Source organism: Astatotilapia calliptera, chromosome 6 (assembly GCF_900246225.1).
Source record: "Astatotilapia calliptera chromosome 6, fAstCal1.2, whole genome shotgun sequence".
NCBI classification, from domain to species: Eukaryota; Metazoa; Chordata; class Actinopteri; order Cichliformes; family Cichlidae; genus Astatotilapia; species Astatotilapia calliptera.
In genome coordinates, this window is record NC_039307.1 from 11828668 (window position 1) to 11852101 (window position 23434).

At 41.7% G+C, this 23434-nt stretch overlaps 1 protein-coding gene across 10 annotated transcripts in view; it reads left to right on the forward strand.

The window, feature by feature from the left end:
• The window catches only part of add3a (adducin 3 (gamma) a), a 97758-nt gene extending 76984 nt beyond the window's left edge, over positions 1-20774 (forward strand). For 6 of the 10 annotated variants that reach the window (XM_026170322.1, XM_026170323.1, XM_026170325.1 and 3 more), the window contains 14 exons: positions 1406-1544; positions 2126-2277; positions 3089-3169; positions 7356-7505; positions 7950-8093; positions 8985-9083; positions 10606-10782; positions 12534-12791; positions 13024-13128; positions 13916-14002; positions 14766-14801; positions 15487-15610; positions 18070-18162; positions 20396-20774. In XM_026170322.1, coding sequence (XP_026026107.1) covers positions 1406-1544; positions 2126-2277; positions 3089-3169; positions 7356-7505; positions 7950-8093; positions 8985-9083; positions 10606-10782; positions 12534-12791; positions 13024-13128; positions 13916-14002; positions 14766-14801; positions 15487-15610; positions 18070-18162; positions 20396-20646 — 1896 coding nt within the window. In that variant the 3' untranslated portion in view covers positions 20647-20774. The remainder of the gene's footprint in view (positions 1-1405; positions 1545-2125; positions 2278-3088; positions 3170-7355; positions 7506-7949; positions 8094-8984; positions 9084-10605; positions 10783-12533; positions 12792-13023; positions 13129-13915; positions 14003-14765; positions 14802-15486; positions 15611-18069; positions 18163-20395) is intronic. The other 4 variants (XM_026170326.1, XM_026170328.1, XM_026170327.1 and 1 more) reach the window with 4 other exon arrangements.
• The last annotated feature ends 2660 nt before the right edge of the window (positions 20775-23434 follow it).

Sequence of the window (23434 nt, forward strand, 5' to 3'; positions counted from 1 at the left end):
GTTTTAAAATAAGTTACACAAGTTATTTAAACCTTAAGTCATACATGCTAACAGTATCTGTGATTTGATAATCACTTAGCTTTAGCTTGATGGTATATCAGTAACAACTTACCTTTTATTTGCAATTACCTACCTACAACACCTCATTGATGAGGCTATTTGGATGACCAAGGTCTGCTAGGAAAAGGTAGAAACAAAAGTTGAAACCAAAACAAACGATAACACAAAATAAACTCTTGCTGATCAAATCAAATATCTCAAACTCAGACTGTCGGACTTTACCTGTCGTCGGCATGTGCTGTATAAGAACATCACATGTGTGATTAAATGCCGAAACCCGCACGTACTGGTTACAGCTTTAGTAAAGTCAGCTGGTAGAGAGGTGAGAAAGCCCCCGGGGGAGGTTAAAACCTTACAAAGGTTATCTGGAGATACAGATGGGTTTATTACTTCATTTGCTGTTATCTATACAGCCTAGCTGAATATTACCTGCAGTTTTAAACACCATCATATTTCAAACGCTAACATCTACAATAGGATTTATGACTCGACTTGATTTATGAGCACTGTGAGAAAGATGCTTTACCCAGTACTCTGTATTATGTCACTCAATCAGCTGTGCGTTTATGGGGTCTGCATAAGAGCTTGTTAGCATATACTGTATCGTGTCTGTGGACTCAGCAGATGACTGGACAAGAGGATTAGCTACAAACTAACTTTCTCCCAGTTACACCAAGCAGCCAATCAAAGCACAAGCAGCGAGCTAACCAGACGAGCAACCTTTCCGGAGCTTGTTGTGTATCTAGCCAATCTGGGCCCAGCTTCGTAGAGCGCTCTTAGGATGATTCAGATTGACACCCAAATAGGATGTCTAATCTGTGATTAGCACGTCTCCCACGATCTTCCTGTCTTTACTCGCATTCTTCCTGTCTCTTTGAATGTTCCCACATCTTTTTGCTCTTTTATCTCTCTGTCACTACTAATCTACTCCTTTCTCCTCCCTCCTATCTTCATCTGTCTCGCCATAGTCTTAGTTTTCTTTGTGATATTGCCTCACTTTGAGATTAATACACCTGGATGTCCAGTTTCAGTGAAATGTTTTCATTTTGTGTGTGTGTGTGGGTGTGTGTGTCTCCCAGTTAAGCTGCATAACACCTGATTAAAGCCCCCTGTGTTGAACGTAAAGGCTCATTTTTATATATGGAATAAAAATGTTTTTTTTTTTTTGTTTTTTTTAAACGAGGCTTGATAATGTGCTAAAAGTCACAATGTGAAGATTAACCGGTAAATCCTTTTTACTGTTGCTTTTCTTAATTTGAGGGTTAGATTTGTAGTTCTTGACACATTACGTTCTCAGTTGGCTCGTGTCCCCTCTCAACCTTTTGTCTTTCCCTATCTTTCTCAGGCTTTCAAGGAGGAATTGGAGAGCCTGATCCAAGAGCAGCAACGGAAGGGGAACAACCCCACTGGCCTGCTTGCCCTCAGGCAGATCGCAGACTTCTTTATGGCCAGCACAGTTGCCGGTTTCAACACTTCCCCCCTCAGTAAGTGGTCACTGTGCTCGTTACCCCAGACAACCAGACACTAACACATGCCATCCGCGCCCTGGGTGCAATAACTTTGAACTGCACTGAAAAACAAAAGCACAGCCTCAATATTGGAATATAGGAGATCTATACACAAACATGAGCTTTGTGTGCTTAAGGGCATAAATACTCTTAGACATCCCAGCCCCAGACTCCGGAAAAGCCGTGCATATTTCCATGGGTTTTGATCCTTTGCAATTTCTGTCCAAGAGTCCCATATGTGAAGTCAAAGCCTTGGAATGCACAACTAATGCTAAATTAGACGTCAGAAACTGTGTAGCCTTTTGGTTTAGCTAATTTTTTAAATATTGTAATTAAAGACAACAAAAGGCATTAAAGGACTGAGTGCTGCTCGCATCACCCCACTGTGTAAATTAGGATTCTCATGTAGAGTCAGATACACCATTAGATACAAATCCAGATGCTAGCTACAGATGTCTGGTCCTGAATGGTTGTCACTGATATTAATACCACCTGATCCGCAATCTGCATTTTTAACATTCCTGCTCCCCCTCCTCTCATCGTCCATGATCATTTAGGCCTGGGGATGGTCACTCCCATCAACGACTTGTACGGAGTGGAATCCACCACGATGGTGAAAGGCGAGAAGCTGACACGTTGTAAACTGGCCAGCCTCTACAGACTGGTGGACCTGTTCAGCTGGGCACACTTCGCCAACTCCTACATCACAGTAAGACACTACTCCAAAAGCACAGATGTACTGGAAATTCCCTATTATCTATCTAGTTCATAAATTTTACCGTCTCCTGTATTATTTCCGGGTACAAACATTGAGGGTCTGTTTGCAGAGAAAGCTTTTATTGTCATTTCAAGGGTGTTTCAGTCTAACAGTAATTGTCTCGAGGTTACAAAAACATCTTTAATATCACAACTTAAATACCTGGCTTGTCATTCACAACAAAGATTATTGTAACCTTTGACTTTCTACAGAAAACTGATACTACAGTTCAAAAACTGTCCACACAGACTTTCAGAATGTCCTCTACTATTCTATGCCTTTGTTTAAATGCTATATATTGCACTATTCTTTTTTTTTTATTTAAGTGCCGTGCAAAATTCCCAAGAAAGTCTAGTAGTGATGACTTTACAATGCCTCAATGCATTTTGCAATAATTTCTTTGTGACCACATCAGCTGATGGCTCAGCTGATACACTTCTACACATACAAATGGCTGTCTCATATAAGGCACGCTATCTGAGCCACTTTAGACTCCCCATAGTGGTTGGACCACGGCAAACCACTCTGCAGTCCACTTCCACCCAAGTTCCTCCATTTCATGCTGTATCTGACTCCCTGTTGCCCACAGAAATGTACAGAGAGGTTGCTGGCAAGCATGTTTTAATTGCAGATCTGACTGTTTAGTCCATATTTCAACTCTTTCTTAATGCTTTGTTATTCTAATGCAGTCCCAACTTGGGTCTGGTTAATTTTATTTCTAACTAAAAGTAACCTTTAGTCCTCAATCTGTGTTTTCTCCTAGGGCCGAGTCAGTAAAGAACAAGACCACATCCTGATCATCCCCAGAGGACTCTCATTTGCTGAGGCATCTGCTTCAAACCTGGTAAGAAACACGAGCCACTGTGGTCTCATCCAAAGACAGTTTTTTAACTACAAGCTCTGCCTGTTAATTTAATTTCTTGCTACAAATGAAATGCATCGTAAATGTCTGCGTCAGCATCCTTCTCTGTGTAACTGTGCCAGCATTACATTGGACTGTAATGGCTTTGCATTTGCTTTACTCAACTAGCGCTCTCCCATTACCAGATGAACTTTTTTCCAGTGCTTTTTGGTCTTCTCTGTGCACAAGATCCCACCGTCTCTCTCTGACTGTCCCTTTTGTGTACGTGTTTATCATGTTCTGTGTCACCGGCACCTCTCATGTTGACATTAGCCGCTCTGTTTCTCTGTCAGCAAACACTGTAGGTGGTTCAGTCTGTCCGTCTCCCCAGTTTCAGCTGTGCTCGACATACCACGGCGCTAAATGTGCAATAATGTGTTTAAGAGTTCGTTGGCAACCTCGTTACCTCCCTCTGTACGTTTCAGCTCCCTCTAATTCACTTTCTATTTCGGTTTGTCTCCGTTTTGTTTTTCTCTTTCTGTTGCTCTTGTCTCATCAACATGTCTCATCCTGATTGTCGGACTTCTGTTTATTTCTGCTTTTTCCATTTGACAATTTAAAAAACAGAACCAGGGTTCGCCTCTGTGTAGTAGCTTTGTTGTACTCTCCTACTTTGTCTTCGACACCTGCGCAAACAGATAAAATCCGGGATAATATGCTGCAGGTGTGCTTCTGCAGCCAGATTGTGAAATCTGTCAGCACCTCGCTGACAAGCTGATTTCACTTTTTGACCTGCGAGAGTGGTTAGAAGGTAGTGATATAAACCTCTGCGCCTAACTTGCTACTTCCTGATAGTAAAGCCTCGTGGGTGGCTGAGTGGTTTGAACATGTCCTTGTTGAACTCAGTCATTTTTGAGTCTGTTTTTAATTTACCGTAATAGGGGTTTGTTTGTCTTTTTTGCTTTAGTTCAGCACAGACACTGTAAACTTGCCCTGAAAATCTGCTTTATTTCCTTAAAAGGGAATAAAGTGCCAAATTGCTGATAATAATTTCAGACAATAAATTCTCTTTGCAGTGCAGACACAAAACAAGCGTACCTACCTGAAACCGCCAGAACAGACTCTCTTCACTAGGGTAACTTTGCTGCCTCAAAAACCTGTTGCTGCAATAGTTAACTAGTTAGACATGGACGTTGACATGTCTTTGATTAGCACACAGAAATAATAGTTCAGTACTGCAACAAAATAATCAGGATAAAACTTGATATTTATTTATTTACCAATAGCAGTAATGCCAGCAGTATTTGGTTCATATTTATTTTGGTTCATTGGTTCATGCCATATATTCATTGTCAAATGTCAGCTCAAGGCTGATAAGTCCAATCAGGCTTCTTGGTTGTTCATCCTCCCAAGTATACTTTTCTGTTATTCTATTAGCAAAAAGAAAACTTTTACCTTTGACGATGTTGTGTTAGTCTTAGTTTTAGCTCTGTTGCTGCACAAAGTAACAGATGATGCTCTTACCTTCTGTCTCTGGCTCAAATCATTGTAAAGTGTAATTAATCATGTCCATGATTGCAAACTCAATCAAACTTACTCGCTATAACTTTTACTAGAAGCCACAGAATCCTTAAAAGCAGTATATGGCAAACTTATTCAGCTGTGAGTATTTTTAGTTTGTTTGTCTGGACCACATCCATCTATCCTGTGGTCGGGCAGTAAAGTTGACCACAGCACTGCATACGCTGAAAGACAGAACAAATTCGTGTAACCTGGCACTTCCAGATTTTCCTTAGTGTTTGTGTTTTGATGCCAGTCCGGCACTGCTTTGTTTATATCCATCTGTTTAATCTCTCTCTCCACTTTCAGCCGGCTTTGTCTTAGTAAGCTCAATAGTTACATGATTAAGTTCAAGAGTTTAGGAAGGCAAAGAAATTGATTAGGAGGAAGTCATCCAGAATAAAGCGTGTCAAAGGTTGTGTTGGGGTCAGCTGTGGTGCAGTTGGCTTTGGTTAGTTTGCATCTGTCTCTCCCTGTCAGTATTACTCTTTGAGCTTTGAGGTGATTCTGAGGTCAGTTTGAGTTTGGAGTTGAAAAGAAAAAATGTTTGGTCCATCTGGTTGTTTTAGTTTAGTCTGAAGTCACAGCAAAGTTTCCCATTTCATGTCTCTAAACTTCTCATTGAAATTACTGTTGACTACACATCAGAGTCAAAAGGTGAGAGAATTACTCTCTTTACTCTTTGATTTGCTTGAATCAGGCAACCTTGAACCCTTGAAGGAATTCAGAGATTTCCTTTTCAGTTTCAACTGCCTGCTTCTGGCCCCACTCTCCTTATCAGCTTCTAATCCCCTCCCTACCATGCAGCTGCATCACATTTCAGATTCTTTGACACGTCCTTTGACTTATTTTTAAGATTAGAGGTGCTACACCGGCCATAAGGGCCTCTCAGTTTGAAGGGCTGAAGTTTGAAGGGCGTGACGGGGGTGATCCAATAATGGACCGGCCATGTGACATAACGGTGTTCGATCACACGGCAGCTGGCTATGGCTGTCAGGAGAGGGTGTGTGGAGACATAGATGGGGTTAGTTACTCACGCTTAGCTAGTGCCATTCACTTTCCTCTGCTGGAAAGATCAATAAATTCATCTGCCCAAACACCCATATGCCTTTTAAAAGTCTGAACACCACTCAGAATGCGTCTGAGGATTTTCAGCCTCATTTGACCCAAAGATCGGAAACAATCTGTGGACTCTCTTCAGGAAAGAGACGTATTAACCAGTCGAGCTGGTAATTGCTCAGGCGCTGTATTGGCCCCGTGCCAACACAATATGGTTAATTTTCAACAATATTTTTAGTCGTATGCAGTTTTCTGAGGTTAAATGTCTTACTGAATTTCCTTGTTTTACTAAAGAATGAATAAGTAGTGACTAGATATAAAAAGGATGTAAAAGGAAATACACTCTAAACTATCCAAGTAGTTATAAACCTCAAACCAAGTAAAGCAAGATTATTTATTCAGAAGTTTGAGTAGTGGCAAGTTTCCCATGGTAACACTTTGGTCTTACTTTTAAAAAATCTGTTATATTCTCAGTGATCAATACTCGAGTGTCAAGTTTTCTGCGAGGTGAAAACTTAAAGCCACACCTCCAGTAGGTTTGTGCAGTTTTTGTTATTGAATCGTTTTTTATTCCTAAAATAAAAATGATCTGTTGCTACCAAAGCTAATGAGTAGAGGCACAGCTCTGAAGAAGCCCTGGATGGGAAGGGTGGGTTTTTAGTTTGAGTAATATGATGATGAGAGATTAAAAACAGAGTTTGAAGGGGTTTAAAAAAAAAATGTAATTCCTTTAATTTTGGAAGGAAATAGTTTCCTGCTCCACGCACACTTTAAGTACCAAACCCCACACTTTTGAGCTGGCTCAGTTTGAACTGGGTTTGTTTCATGAGCCTCTGACTGGATGATGGATGCCGTGTTCCTGGTGTGATAACACACTCTTGGACCTTGTTGGGGGGGGGGTCAGAAATGTGAGCAGGCTGCTTCTGGCTTGTATCACAGAACAACATGTGCTTAGTGATGCCAATTGTGCACAAGGTCTGCAGGCAAAGTTGTGTTTTCGGTTTGTTATTAGGTTTTACTGTGAGGACTGACATCTGCACTTGCTCTTCCTCCAGGTTTTATATCACAGTCTCTGTGTCCAGTTATCAGTCTCTCTCCCCCCCCCCGGTATTGTACTCTCTGTCCCTCCAGGTCCTCTATATATCTTTTGACTCGAATGCTTTTCTCTCCGGTCATGTAATCGAATAACTGTTAACTGCTTGGTAATGAAGTTGTCACAGTGAGTCCACTCCGTTCCACTATTATGTTTCCTGGTAAAGCGTAAATTCATTTCCCAGAGATGAGCATACAGAAAGGAGGAATTGTTGTAATGTGATTTCTGTGCCATCATACTCACAGATGTTGGCTTATCTTTAGGCCTGCTTGGTTAACACTGCAGGGTTATAACCTGCTTGTGAGCTAGTTTTGTATCGGCATATTTGATTTCACTGATGTTGTGATGGTTTACAGTACATCGTCTCTCTGTGGCCTCTAAAGCCGTGCCGTACTCTTGCCGCTTATTGCTTGGGTTAAAGTGTTTTTAACCACTCAAAGCAGATATCCTCAAAGCACCCTATCCTTGCCTCCCCAGGTGAAAGTCAACATCATCGGGGATGTGATCGACCAGGGCTCCACCAACCTGAGGATCGACCCCGCAGGTTTCAGCCCCCATGCTGCCATCTACTCCATGCGTCCAGACATCCGCTGCATCATACACGTGCACACTCCTGCCACAGCAGCTGTAAGTTCACATTACCACACGTTATATTATACCCAACCTTGCAAACCTCTCTGTGATGATTTTCCCTGCAGATTGGTGCTTGATGCTTATTTTTTTTTTAAGAGGGGTGCGATTTCAATTTGAGAAGAGGTATTTCAGGCTGGATGAATTTGAATAGTGAAGTGATATCCCGTAAAATTACCTTGACACCTCGACCAAAAGGGAATATCTTTAAACGACTCGACAGCGCAGAAATGAAAGTTTTGCAACAACAAAGAGGCTCATCACCGCAGTCATCAGAGAGCGCCAGAGTTTCCAAGCTTTCTTCCCACAGGAGCACCAACGAGAAACATCTGCTGCCGAACGTTAAAGAATAATGCAGCTATACAGCTGTAATCCACCGGTCAACGTTTCTCATTGCTGGCATGTCTCTGCTGTCTCCTTCTCACCTTTCTCCTGCTTCAGGTGTCATCTATGAAGTGTGGTATCCTGCCCATTTCCCAAGAGGCGCTGATCTTGGGTGATATTGCCTACTACAACTACCAGGGCAGTCTGGATGAGCAGGATGAGCGCATAGAGCTACAGAAGGCCCTGGGGCCAACAACAAAGGTAGGCGAAGCGAGGAGACTAAACATTGTGCAACATCTTCCATCACTTTTGCATAATTGGTTTGCGATTTGAAGAATCCACACGGTAAATAAAAAGTGCAAACAATAAACTTAGCTTTGTGCAGATGTATTAAAAAGCTTTCTACCAGTATCTCTAGCTTCAGACTGGAGTGTGTATGTCCCAGAGGTTTGCTGATAAAAAAGAGCCAAAATGTGTCTTTGAGTCGCGTTTCTGCAGTCTTTCAGACAGCAGACCAAAACTTTTAGAGGCTTGGAGCAATTTAGGCCCATATGTTGGGGTAGTTCAAAATAATCAAGCCTGTTTTAGATCTCATCCCTTTAACCTAAGACAGGAAAACGATTGAAATATCAGGGTGTTTATTTCGAACAAGGAGCAATAGTAGGGCAGTCAGGCACCCTTATTTTGGGTTTTCTATTTGCCTTCCATGTGTATGTCTTGCTTTCTGGCGTCTTTAAAAAAATAAAAATAAAATCACCGGTTGATGGAATTTAAACTGGAAAACATTCTGGGAATTCAAGGGAGTTTCCGCTGCTTGTCTGTTGCCAGGTTCTGATGTCATCGCCCAGTGGCCAAGCCCTTGTTGATACATAAAATCATAATGATTTCAACCTTCAAACTCTTGAAGCTCTTCTGTCCCCTGGGCCAACATTTTTTAAGAACTAGAGAAAACAGAGCTTCTGGATACAAATCAGCATGAGCACGCACATTCTCCATCAGTACTTCCATTGACTTGGTTACTTGCTGAATAAATAAAATAAACACCATCTAACGGTCTCATTTAATACAAGTTAGAGAAATGGACCTGTAGTGCCTCTCTGTGATCGGACTCTTCTGATGCTTACAATGACTTTTTCTGTGTGCGCGTTCCAGGTTTTGGTGCTGAGGAATCACGGCGTGGTTGCTCTCGGGGAGACCATCGAAGAGGCCTTTCACTACATCTACAGCGCTCAGTATGCCTGTGAAATCCAGGTACACATTGCAGAGCCAAGTGCTGCTGGTACCCAGTACATTCCTGCCCGACACACACACACGCTCACACTCACACTCTCTCTCTTCGGCTTCCAAACACACGCATTAGTCCAGGAGGGCGGTAGCTTTCCTGCTAAATCTAATCTCCACAGCTGCTTTCACATTTCTCCCTCTCTATTTTAAGAACACTCTAACTCATAATCTCTCCCCATGTGGAAAATGTTGGCCAAACACAGCTTTATAATAAGGCTATTAGGAGTCTGATGAAGGGAGCAACAATCTGATGTGTTATTGTTGACGCTGGTCCAAAGCAGCATTAAGAGAAGGATGGTGTTCTCCGTGTTTTGTTTTTAATTAGTAAAGCTGAACAGAAGGTGATACATAAGATTTCAAGGGGTGAGAATTGGGCAGCATGAATGAATGTTTATTGACTGCATGTTCATTTTGAGGTTATCTTAAGTGTATATTCATATTTCATGTAATGTGTCGGTCTGCGTAATCTTTTCCGATAAGATGGCGATAAGCCCGGAGAGCGGTGGTGTGTTTGTCAGGGATTGTGGATTAGCTCAACTTAGCTGCAGCAGTATTTGAAATGGAACATAAGAAATAATATTTTTTTTTAAAATCTCAGTGGCCATTCAGACACTTCTCACTGCCGTGTATTTATAAGGGTTTGGATCTGTTTGTTGTGCACCTGTTAACATATTGCCAGACGTCCTCTTTAAGTGACCTTTGGTGTCCAGCAGTGGATTCTTTGGGTCCTGTGGGCTGCAGGATGGTGGATCTTTTACTGGTGTGTGTTGTAGTGCACTGCTGGTGGAGGTTATTAGTGAGTGTCATTGACTTTGGGGTGTGTGCTTGGTTTGCAGCATCGATTAGGTGGATGCTGCATGTCAAAATAACATCCACGTGAATTACCCAGAATATCAAACTGTAACAAGCTGATAAACGCTGCCCACTTTGCTCGGTGGTAGTTTGGTTGGTGCAGCTGACTGCTGTGCAGCTGTTTCCATTTTGAAGGGGCAGTTGTAGCAATAAGTGAAAATACAGCTGTGTTGGATTTCTGTTGTCTTGCTTTTTGTTCTTGCGTGTCTTCCTGTTCATTGGTGAATATGGTGGATTTTAGAGATGAACGGCTGTGCCCCCCCGCTCCACTGTAACAGCAAACCAAATCTCCTGATTGACTCTCCCTGGTCAAGCAAAAGAAAACATTAATCCATCCCGCAAAGCCCAGCCCAGCTTAATTTCTCGAAATAAATCCCCTCAGGCATGTTTGCATGTCATCTACTGTAAATTCAATGCCGTGGTAGCCGGAGGGGTCTCTCATTTTGGTTTTGCTAAATGACACTTTTAGTCTGCAGGGGAAATGGTCAGGAAATTTGTTCCTGCTTATGCTCCTTTTAGATAGATGATCCAATGCCGCACATGTATTATGAGAAGGGGGGGGGGTGTTGTTTATTTTTGTGTTGCGTAAGCCACCAGCCACCAGTAGAAGCTCACGTCTGTCTCCCTCTGTCCTCAGGTTAATGCCATTTCTTGTGCTGGAGGTGTGGACAACCTTATAGTGCTGGACCAGGAGAAGTACAAATCACGAGTGTTCGCCGTCGCCTCGGCGGGTGCTATCAACATGGCTGGGCAATACAAGTGGAAAATCGGTGAGCTGGAGTTTGAGTCTCTGATGAGGATGCTGGATAATCTGGTAAGTGTATAAAGAAAAACCTAAACATCAAAAGTGAAAGTTTTGTCAGTTTACCACACAAACCCCCCCGAAAAAGACACAAAAAAGACCTAAATAAACACTTGCATAGTTTTAAAAAAGATATATATGACACAAAAAATGCATAATAATCATAAAATAAATCATTTTAATCTTTACTTGTTTTGGCTTTGTGAAATCAGGAGTGTAATCATTTGTTTTAGCAAAGTAACCCATCTTGGTTTCACTTAACATGAGTAAGATCCCTGCTTCAAAACCAGGAGTAGACACAAATCCCTGGTATCCAAGGGTATCCAGTGTGAAAGCACTCAGTTACTGATTTATAAAACGATAATAACAGGCCTATATGGATTTCATAAAAGTGTCACATCTGGTGTTTAACCACTATGGCACACATTTGGTCTGAGGTTCGTTTTAGTTCACCTTTCTGTTTGTTTCAGTCTTATTTCTCTTGCACTAATGATGGAGAACTATTCAGCTACTAGCTGTGGTGGCTAGTGTGGGTGAACAATACTGGAAAAGGGCGCCACCTACAGTAAACTAAACTTTTAACTTGCAATGCAAAGAAGCAGTGCTGATTCCAAAGCTCATCTTTGGAAAGAACAGCAAATGAAACTTAAAGGAAATGGAGGAGCGTTTTGTTAGTACAGTGATAACTTTAAAAATCTGGAGTGGTTCAGTCCCTGGAGATTTGCTGAATGTTCTTCCTTGTCTCAGATTCTCATGCCTTTTGTCCTCCTTGCATCTCTATCCGCGTGTGCTTCGCTCGCCTGCTTCACCCGACACTTTTCACCTTTCTCCATGCTTCCCTCCCACCTTTCTCTCCTCTTTTCCCCCTCTGCTTTCTCAATGAATCACTGCCTCCCAGACTGTTGCAACTTTGAATAGTTCATCTTTGTCTCCCTTGCTTTCCTACTCTCCCCCTTTACACACTTCATAAACGGCATTTGTGTCAGATAAATTCTTGGATTCAGGACAGGACCAAGGCACATTTGTAACAAAAAGGGAGAAAGTGGGAGAAAAATCGAGTAGTTATACTGTGTCTCGGCAAGCTGCCAGCTGTGAATATTTAGAAATGTCTGAATATAAAGCAGAATTTTGCAGGAGGAGATCACGCCAGCTCAGTTAGGTTGAAATGTCAGTATCGACTGAGATGTGGGGGCTGAGATGAAAAGGAAAGGGGGAAAGACAAAAGAACGGAACCTCGCTGTCAAGCCTGGTGTGGAAAACTGTCTGAAAACCAACTGGACTAAAAGAGTGCACTGAGGGACGAGCGATGGGAATGTGAGAGAAAAAGATGGTTGGGAATAAAGTGGAGAGAGAGAGAGAGAGGAAAGGAAGGGGATGGAGGGAAAAGGGTGAGAGAAAAAGGGGGTCAGACAGGAAATGACTATCTAACGCTGTCCTCTGTGTTGCCAGAAAGCCTGCAGTCAAAGCACAGTCTTTCTTTTCCATGTGACTAACTATGAAACTGGCAGGCCAACCAGCATTACAGGAATCAATGCTTATTTCTGTCGTTCATGTACTAAAAACGAAACCGATTGAATGTTTATTATTTATAATGTCAGCTGTGAAATCAATGTCATGATACAAAACTTATTCTGGAGCAGTAGTCATGGATGATGTGGGGAGACTACTGTGACATATGACAAGGCCTATGTAAATGTATGGATCAGCACAAACCAGATAAAAGAAAGCAAACCCTACATGTGATCCTCTGCGACGCCTTTTAGGGCTACAGGACAGGCTATGCATACCGGCACCCCATCATCCGGGAGAAGCCGAGGCACAAGAGCGACGTCGAGATCCCCGCCACGGTTACAGCGTTCATGTTCGAAGAGGACGCGGATAGTGGTGCAACACGGCTGCCCTTCAAGTTTCTCCAGCAGCGGCAACAGAGGGAGAAGACACGCTGGCTCAATTCACCCAACAGCTACACCAAGGTCAGCGTAGAAGGTGGAGAGGAGCGCTACAACAGCCGGACAACCACGGTGAGCAGTGTGGCTGGGAAAGTTGGTGTGTACATACCCACAGCTACTGTGGACTGCTGTGTTTTGGCTGGACTTGCATCCCAGTGCTAAGAACAAATGGTACTAGATCACCATCTAGTGGCTAAATTGTGAACTACAGGGGTTCAGCTGCATCATCATTATTATTTTTAATATTATTAATATTATTATTATATTTTTTGAAACAAAGTTTTCACTGGTCTTCTGTTAACAGTGGATGAAGGCAGATGACCCAGGAACCCCAATTCGTATCGAGGATCCCAATCAGTTTGTCCCTCTCAACACAGATCCCACTGAAGTGCTGGCGAAGAGGAACAAAGTAAGTAAAACTACCATTTTCGTAGCAGACGCTTGATGCTACGAACGTGACGAAAATCTAAAGATGGAGTGACAGAAATTGTAGGATACACTTTACTATTTTGTGCTGGGTTCTGTTTAAAAGTGTGAGGATATTAACACTTAATTAATAATTAAATAAATCTCTATCATAGCCTCATATGTTTAAGGAGGGCATAACAGCCACAATGCTACTTTGAAGTATCAGGTTTTTTTGTTTTACTATTCTGAAAGCCAAATATGAGCATATCTACACCAGGGGGTAGCTAACTAGAGCCATGCTAAATAGTAATAGTATTAATTTTACTATAAAGGTAATAATGTTTCAATAAAGATTATCTAGAAATCACCAAACAAAGCAGAAAACAGTCGAAATCAATCATTCAGATTAACAGAGGTGAGGATTTACAGCAGCCAGTCCCCTAAATTTAACATTTATAGTATCAAAGTAGATTAGTTATAAAAATAATTTTAAAGAGTCGCCTACTGTACAGTTGTTGTCAAGAGTGTCTCTTTCTACCATACTTTTATGTGTATAGTCTGGTCCCCATGTAATCATACTACTGTATAATTTGTAGTCAGTGCTTGTGAAGACGGCTACATTTGAACTGTCACTGCACTGGTTTTAGAGCATCTTACAAAATCAGTACAAATCTAGGCACTGAAACATCTGACTGTATCAGGCATGTTGTCCTGATTCCTGACAGAATGTTTGTGTTCACTTGTTTGGGTTATTAGAGTAAGTCACCGTGTGTTTCGTCCCGTTACAGATCAGAGAGCAGAACCGGCTTGATGTGATGTCATCAGGGCCGCGGTCTCAGCACCTCGCAGGCATCCCTGTCGATGAACCGCGAAAGGTGAGAATTTCCTCTTTCTCGCCTCTAAACCTCGTGTTCTGTGGAAACCGTCGTTTTTAGAGAGCAGAGCTTCAAAGAAGAAAGTATCTGGTGGTAAACTGTAGATGTGTAACATCTAATATCTGTTTTAACAAGACAGGTTTTCACAAAAAATGCATAAAGTTTAAGCAGTTAGATGCTGTGACTTAACAATAAATACTTTTAATTCCTCTTAAAGGGCACACCGGGGTACATGACAAACAGTTTTTGCAGGATATTCTTCAATTAACAGAAAGTCCTTACAGATATTTGAAGAAAATCCAGAATAGCTGGTGTTGATAATGCTATAAAAACAGTTGAGGTTTGCAGGACATCTTTATCTAACTTTAAGGAGAAACTTATAGGTGGGCTTAGTTGTTCTGGCTGATTAGAGATTTGCTTTTTTGTGATTATGATAGAGCTTTTCTGCATATTACAGGAGTTTCCTAATCTTAATGACTTAGTGAGAACATTAGAGGAGGAGGACTCTCCAAAACTATTAAAAAAAAAAACTTTATCCAAAATTGTTCAGACTGCCAGTTTAAGCCACTTTAATGACATCTCTTGAACACTAGGGGGAGACAAGTAAACACATTTATAACGGATGAAATGAAGCTCTTGACAGTTGCACTTTACTAGCAAGGATAGAATTGAATGTATAAATTAATGGAACAAGTGAAGTAAAAATGTCTCAACTAGAAGTTGTGGTGCTGATGGTTTCGTGGTTTAATGTTTTGTCTTGAAGGATCTGGTGCAGATAAACGTTCTGGTAAATACCAACGTACGTTTTCCTGTCTGTGGTTGTTTTTAGTTTTTTACTTTTTTTTTTTGTTCGTTTTATGATTTTTAACACTTCATCACTCGTTCTGATCAAAAACCACTGCATGTGTTGTAGTAGAGTTTTGCTTTAAAATTGACAACTGTTTTCAATGTATTACTTGTTTGCTTTAAACGAAACTGCACTTATTCGTGAGAGTTGTTGAAGTGTGATGATTTGTTGGAGCACGAGTCTTTTTCTGACATTTTTAGGCAGAAAGCTTAGCAGAGATTTAAGCTCAAGTGCGTTGTGTGTGTGTGCACGAGTGTGAGTAATAAAAACATCTTGCGTGGAGTTGATTAGATGTGGACTCTGTGATGTGGTTTTATCTTTACACGAGCTGCCTTAGTCATCCTCTAATGAATGATTGTCATCCTCAGACACAGTGGGTGTTTGTGCCATTTTTAAAAAACGTATTTTTCTTTTAAGTCGGTCAGTGCAGTCATGACTAAAGAGGCGGTGTTGTTTTCTCTGTGTGTGTGTGTGTGTGTGTGCATGTTTTTTTTTTGGTACGTGTACCTTTGGTGTGTGCTTGTGTGTTAGTACATGGTTTGTTTTTTAAATTTCAGAGTGTGTGCCAGTGCCTCCTGATTATTTCTCTCTGTGTACGTGTGTCCCATCCTCACCCCTCTGCCTGTCTCCTCCCCAGCCATACGTGCCCACAGAGGAAGAGCAGATGGCTCCCCTGCCTCCCAACCCTTTCAGTGAGTTGTCAGAGAAGGCGCTGGAAGAGTATCGCAAGAACGTGGAGAGAAGGCAACTGGGCCTCAGCGGTACGGCACATACGCTCACGAATACACTTCTGTTAACAACCATCAAAGCTCACGCACACATGGCGAGATGAACTCGAACCCAGAGTTTTCTTTCCTGCTGCCAGCTGCAGACGACCTTACCAATCGGTGAAGGTTCATTAAACAACAAAATATTGAGCCGGGGCTTGAAACAAATTGGATCAATAATCAATATGCAAGATACAATTTGAGCGCGCACATCGGGAGATTAGTTTGAGCCAGCAAGAGGAATTGTCATCTGCTTAGCTGGGTGCTGGCGTCAGTTTACTCCGGTGCAGGAAACTGGTCCTTTTCTTTTAATTTATCACTTTATATCATGGTTTTGATACATTTATTTAAAGTAAATCTTCTTTTTTTTTTAAAATGCTGGTCTATTAACCATCACAATCATCTTTAATAACCCTGAAGGAAAAACTAAGACCTCAAGAAATCTTGAATATGAATTTATCCGGTTCCGCTTGTATCTCTTGAGAGCTGAGTGAAATCAGTTTGTGTTGCCCCTGGATTAAAAGCTCATCGGCACCTAAAACTACTGTTGGTGTTTGAGTCATTAAAGGGGTTTTTTGCACGTTTTAAAAGACTTTAAACTGTGGAAAAAATAAGACACTAAGAGCCAGATATTCAAAAGTCCTTAAAATAAACAGCTGGAGCAGATTTCAACTTGAGCTTAAAACTAATCAGGATTTCTTAAAATTGGTTCTGCAATTACAAAGCCGTCCCCTTGGAGACTGATTAGTAAACAGCTCAACTTTCCTTTGTGCCCTCTCAGCAGTCTGGTGGTAACAAAAGATTTAAATGATCTCGGTCAACGCGTGCACAGACGCACATCTATATACCTATACGTCTATATCTATATGCAAGGTCTATGGCTGCTTTAAACTGTGTTAACCTTGTCAACACACACACACAAATACACACACAAGTCAAGGCTAATCATATTAGCCTTCTGTCCTATTATCTTTCAGAGAGGCAGAGGAAAAATCAATAGCGAATCAATATCTGGGGGGCCTTCTGTCACACTGGAGCACAGTGAATGTGTATTTGTGTGTTGTGTATATTTGGGTAAGGCCATGTGTATGGATGGCTGCAAATGTTCTTCTGTGCATATGAAACATGGTGCGACTGTATGTGTGTAAGGGGCCAGTGTGACTAAGATGGCAGAGTGAACAGACAGCAGGTCTTCACACCCGCCACATGATCAGAGCCCGTTGCTATGACACTTTTGCCCCCATAGCCCCATGAATCCCCGGTGACCAATCTGGAGACAAGCTGGAGACCGTCTGGAAAGGCCTGATACACGCACACACACGTTTATAGGCTTAGCCTGCGATTAGTTGTGACATGCAGATTGTATATATTGATCATTTTTTTAAAAACAGATTGATTATAATGCGCATTATATAAGAGAACTGATCAAATTGAGCTATATGTGACATAGATATGTATGAACACATGTACAGATGCGTATTATGTGCTATATGTTTCACATGAGGTGACAAAGCTCATGCAAATGACTACACACACTGAGATCATCTCATCTGAGGCTCGCACGCATTTTTATCTGTGTATATACAGAACACCGAGTACTATCACTGCACAGATCAGGCTGTTATGCAAACACGTCCTATACGCTGTGCTTGTAGGAGTTGTGAATGATTGTGACGACTGCCAGCTCGATGTGTAAGCCCGAACGTACTAATGAATGTGTTAAAGTGATCAGGGAACGTCTTTCATTCAGACTAATTGGTGTTTAAAATAAAATTAAGCTACCGTAGCTAAGCTGCGTGGCAACACTATGTGCTCCTTATGGTTGGATAGAATTGTTTAAGAATCTAAAGTTCAAAGGGGACTCATTATGCTTGTTTCTTTATCTATTTTAAAGAAGAATATAAACTTTTCTCATAATCTCCTTATTCTATATAAGAGTGACTGAGATTTCTTTTCTTTCTTGCCCTAAACTAAATTTTTCTGTATTTAAATGTCTCACAATACAAATACTTCAGTCTATGTAAATGAGACATCTCATAAAGAAAGTTTAAACTTTGGTGGTCTAGCTAGCAGTGGACCACAAGTCACCATCACGAGCGTTGTCTGTGTTAAGGTTTAGCAAAATGTTACAGTGTGTGCTCAGCCACCCACGCCCGGGGGCGGGTGGATTGATGGCACTCTGATAGCTGGGTGATCAGCAGACAAGGATTTTGTAAATTTTGTTGGAAAACAGCTGTGCATGGCCTGATTCTAACATGTGTGTGTGTTACCACTAATCTGTCAACCTCCCCACCCCACTCCCTCCGGACCCTTCATCCCAATTCCCTCCAACCTCTCATCCCACTCACCCCTGCTGTCTTCCCTCTACTTCCACCCCCTACACCCTGCCACAATCCTCTCATCCAACCCTCACAACCTCCCCCCACCTGGCCCCGTCCCTACCCTCCCTGCAGATGGCGAGCACGAGCTAACCTCTGACGATGGCTCCACTCTCTCTCAGTCTCTGTCTGTCACCCAGTCCCCGCAAAGCACTTCAGCTAAAGAAGGTATCACTCACTCACAGACTGAATTGTTTTTCAGAATGAGCTTCACTGTCTTGCTTTTTGACTTTAATGTCCGACGTGTGTTTGTGGACGAGCATGAGAGCGTAAATTTAACTGCAATAGACTAAATGCTTATTATACAGTGCCTGAACTAGGTCATGCTGTACTAACTAGTCTTTCATGTTAAAACGTGGTCATCTAATTCAATGAAACTGCAACAGTTTCACTACATTTAATACCTCTCGGGCTTTTTTTTTTTTTTTTTGGACAACTCAAATTTATATTGGGTTATGAAAATGTAGCATTGCCTGAAAGGTATGAATTCATATTTTATACACTTATTATTTTGCCATTGAGGGTCCAAAGGTTTGTTTGTTTTTTAGAGCAATGGGAGAAGCAATTTTTAAAGACTTGAAGTCTTGTAAACTTATCAAGCATTCAGGGATTTCTGTGATTTTGCAATTGGTTGCCAGAGAGTAGCTGCTTCAAGAAATGGCATCAATTTGTGGTTATATCAGCCCAGCACTTTTCTCTCATTTTATTGCTAAGATAAACGAACTCCCTCCTGATGAAAACTCATACTTCCATTTTCTGCTAGTTATCTGGGTCTGCTACGGTGTGAGTAGTGATGCCCAGACCCCCCTCTCACCAGACAGTCTTGGGGGGGTAAGCTGTCTACCATGTCCTGCCCAGAGGTCTCCTCCTTGTTGAACATGCCTGAAACACCTTGCCTAGAAGGCGTCCTGATCAGATGCCTGAGTCGCCTTTCCTTTTGATGTAGAGGAGCAGCATCTCTCCTCTGAGCTGCTCACCCCTATCTCTAATAGAGAGCCCAGACATTCAAAGAAGGCTCATTTTGCCAACAGTTAAATATTCGTTTGGTCACTACCTACAGCTTGTGGCCATAGATGAGAGTAGGAACATGGATCAGCCAATAAATTGAGAGCTTTGCCGTCATGCTCTGCATCACTTCCTAATGAAAGATACAAGACGGTATTGATTTTCTTATTTGGCTCATTCAGTGTTTTTATCTAAACTTGAGGTTTTGTCGCAGTCTTACACGCATCATTATAAAGACTTATCAAGAGTGAATGTTCATTTGGTGTTAACATCACAGATCTGAGGGATTGGTAATGGGAAGTTTCACATCACTGGGTTTCTTGCCTGTTGCCGCCCTTTGAATGTATTTCGTCTGTTAACACGCAAGATTGACATTTGAAGCCATTTGGTGTGCCGCCAAGAAATGGCAGGATCATAGAGGTCTCTCTACAAGTTGTAAATAATGGCACTATGGGATTGGCTTCCTGTCCACTTCCTTCCAGGGCAAACACGCAAAACCACACAATAACAATTAACCAATAACGGCGCGTTCACTCAGGGGACCTATATTTTCTGACAATGTCACCATGAGGTCAGCCGTGGTGTACAGCAAGCCTTTTAGTCCAACCATCTGGTTTTTATGCAATGATGAAAATAACCTGAGAGGACACGTTTGGTGCGTAATATGAAAGCAGCGCCCTGGATTGGTTAACCTGCATTTGCAGCACAGAGAACGGAGATGTGACGCTTCCCGGCATGTTACGTGAACACCGATTAAGGCAGTGTGTGCAGTGTGCTGTTCAAAGCTCCCATTTTGTTGGGTTGAAAGGAGGGCAGACTCTCTGGGCTATCAGGTCACTGGGGTTTTTACGCAGGGATATTACGAAATATGTAGAGCACGGGGACACTGTGTGATTAGTACATCCGACAACAGAGCCTCGCATTTGGCACAAGAGGACACAATGAGACACAATAAGAGATGAGACATATTCAGTGTGAGGAAAATATATTGATTTAATCAGTCATTCCTCCAATATGATAACATGAACATGCACCTCAGTGATGCTCCACCAGTAATAGTTATGAGTTTGTTCTTGGTGGACATCCACAAGCTGAAGATTCCTATTGGTGGAAAACGACTAGAAAAGAGCCAGTTTTAATGAACTCTGTTTAACTACCAGATAATAGCTTGTATGCCAAAATGCTAAACATGATCATGATGTAAAAAGCCAAAGACTATTTTATTTGAAAAGAGAATGCCTTGCAGCTCATAGATTTACCCTACATGTATCCCTTCCAAAGAACACTTAAATCCAGGGAGCTCTTCTTTGTCGTGGGAGAATTTATCCCATCTTGCAGATGTTGTGCCCGATGTTTTCACCTCTAACTTGTGTCTGGCTAATTTCCCTTCCCGCAGAGAACCACACAGGACTGATGAACGGTAAAAACGACCACGGGGACGTGGACGAGGAGCTGTCAAAGCGCGTGAGCCAGCTGACCACCAGCGTCGAGAGCGTGGAGATCACCGTGCGCTCCGGGGAGAAAATCGAAGAGGCCCTGTCCCCCGAGAGCTCGCCCTCCAAGTCGCCCAACACCAAGAAGAAGAAGAAGTTCCGCACCCCATCCTTCCTGAAGAAAAACAAAAAGAAAGAGAAGACGGAGGCTTGAGAGCGAGCAGGCAGCAGGGGGCGAGGCAGACGGGGAGATCATCTGCATAGAAGAATGAGGGGCAAGCAAACCCCCGTTTTCTGTTTTAATAATGTCTGTTTTTATTTTGTTTTAAATGTCCTTTTATGTTTTTAATTTTATTTGTTTTTTAACAAAAGGTTTTATGTGCAAAAGGCAGAGGAAACGAATTAACAAAAATCTGTTTGTAATAAAAAAAGAGACGTTTTCTCCTTCTGCAAAAAGACAAGAAAGCTTAGGGGTTTGGGGCGGGCAAGTGAGGCCACAGATTAAAACTGCAACAGATGTGGGGTGGCTAGGGCTGGTAGTGGGGTGTCTGCACACCTGACCTCCTGTGCAGGGCTTTAACGGGGCTCCTTGAAAGTGTCATTGAAGGCCGGTTTAGATCCTGAGTTTTTGGCTACTCCTGTGATTATTCCCGGGTTGAAAAATGGAACGTGAAACCACGTTGTTTTTTTTCTTGCTTCAAATAATTGGAATGCAGCCCGAGTGTTGTAAAACTGCACACGTTTAAAAGAAACGCTTTTTTTCCTCCCCTTCTAAGACCTTCCAGCCCTTTTACCTCCTCCTCCTTCTTCTTCTTTTTTTTTTTTTTTTTTTATATCCCGGTCACCTGACTCTGCATACGGAACAGCGAGACCACATAAAATTTCAAGTCACACTGGAAAACTGGTCTCAGAGGGAAAAAGAAAACAGCCACAGGGTTTGTGTTGATTTATTTACTGTGAGAGAGGCTCTCTCACGCTCTTCAGGCTACTGTAGGCACAGGCTTCTGACAAAAACCTTCTTTTCAGCTTGTTGTGGTTGAACTACAGATGAGTTTTAAGAGTAGAGACAGTGAGGCTGACAGTCTATCACAACTTTTATCTGAGAGAGAATATTTATGTAGCATTTTTTTTTCATCTTGTCCTTTTCATCTCAGTGTTTGTTGGTTTTTTGCCAAATTAATGGGAGGAAAAAACAATCTCATCTTAAGCAAGCATCTCTATTTCTAGTTTGTCATCTCATTTTTACTGAACACAAATTTGGTATTAGTTGACTGTTTTGTACTCATTTCTAAGCTTCTACAGAGAATACAGATGTTATGCATGATTTCTCTTTTTTTCCTGTTTTCTTTTTTTTGCAGCAACTGAATTTATTTGGCTGTCTTCTGTAGTGATGCCTGATTTTTTTTTTTTTTTTTTTTCAAATTATATTCTAACCTTCAGAGTACACAAAGTTACTATATAACACAGATATATGAAAACTGGATATGTTGGCTATAGATTTATTTTCTCGTTAGCTATATATTTTTTATTTCATGGTGCAGCACTTTTTGTGGTATATAACACATTTTAGTTGCAAGTGGTTTCACCAGTGAGGAGGATCGTGAAGTAATTTGGTAAAAGTCGTGCAAGTAGAAAGCGAGGCATGGTGTCGGGGAGCGGTCAGGACCCAGAAAGTGAGTTGAATGAAGACGGACAGAATAATCTTTCATTGGTGTCACACGTGAGAAAATATTACTGTGCTCAAGCAGCGTTTCTGCTAAACGCAGTCCCCAGCTGCGATGGGAAGCATGGGTCATGGAGAGTAGAGCGGTGACGTCTTTTTGTTTGGTGTGTTTGTGCGTGCGTGCGTGTGTTTTTAAGCCATATTGTAATTTTTTTCCTCCATTATTTTAATAAGACAAGGGTTGTGATTCTTATCTGCCTGCTCAGGCGTCATAGACCCTAATAAGAACTCTGTTAAATCACCCCAGTGACTGCATCGACACCCCTCAGGCACCTCAAAACTTTATTATTTTATTTTATATTTTTGCAGTGGCTACACTCACAGCAGCTACGCCTCCTTGCTTAATTTGCTGTTTTATTTCCTCCAAGAACTGGAACATCATTAGGAGGTCATAGGACATTTTATTTTTTTATGATTCCTTTCCGGGCCCGGTCATTATTTCAGCTTCTAAAGCCTCCCCTCCTGTAATTTCTCTTCTAAACACGATCCTGTTGTAACTGGCGGATGACCCACAGTTGAACTCAGCAAAGCCAAAGTGTGATGGGTTGCTGCATATCCTCCCCCCTGCAGTTTAACCAGATGTACCAATATCCCAGCTAGCAATGTGAAGTATTGGATTTGGAGGGAGTGCGGGAGGGTTTAGGGGCACATCTTTAGCCGTGTTAAACGATAGCTTTTGGCTCCGGGCGAAGAACTGAGGTCACACAACTGAAAGATGGAGAAAGAGAGGAAATGGAAGTGCTTATCTGTGTGTAGTAGACAGGAGCAGGGGAAAAGGACAACCTGATACTAACACACCATATTTTCACCACTCAGATGTTGTTTTTTTGGTTTTCTTTGATACATCGCTCCTCCAGGAAATCTTTTTTCATCCTCCATTTGTATCGCAGTACGGTTTTTTTTTTCGTTTTTTTTTTCTTTTTTTAAGTTTGCAGAACGCATTAGGTGGTTTTTTTTTTTTTTTTTTATTAACCCCTTTTTTTCTTTTTTAGCAAAATTGCTTCCAGATGAACTGAATTTGCATCACATCCTTTTTATTTTCTCATCTGTTTTTGACTGTTTGCACCTTGCTTTGCTAATGTCTCACCCTCTTTTTTTTCTTTTCTTTTTTTTCTGTTCAACACAAAAAAACAAACCAAAAAAAAGTAAACAAACAAAAAGAACGAGTTTTGCTTTGGCATGCCAGAATGAGCCAAGCTACTTTGTGACCTGTGAAAATCCTATATAAATGGTTATCTAATGGAGTTGCTTTTAGATGTATTGCTAATCTGTGTAAATT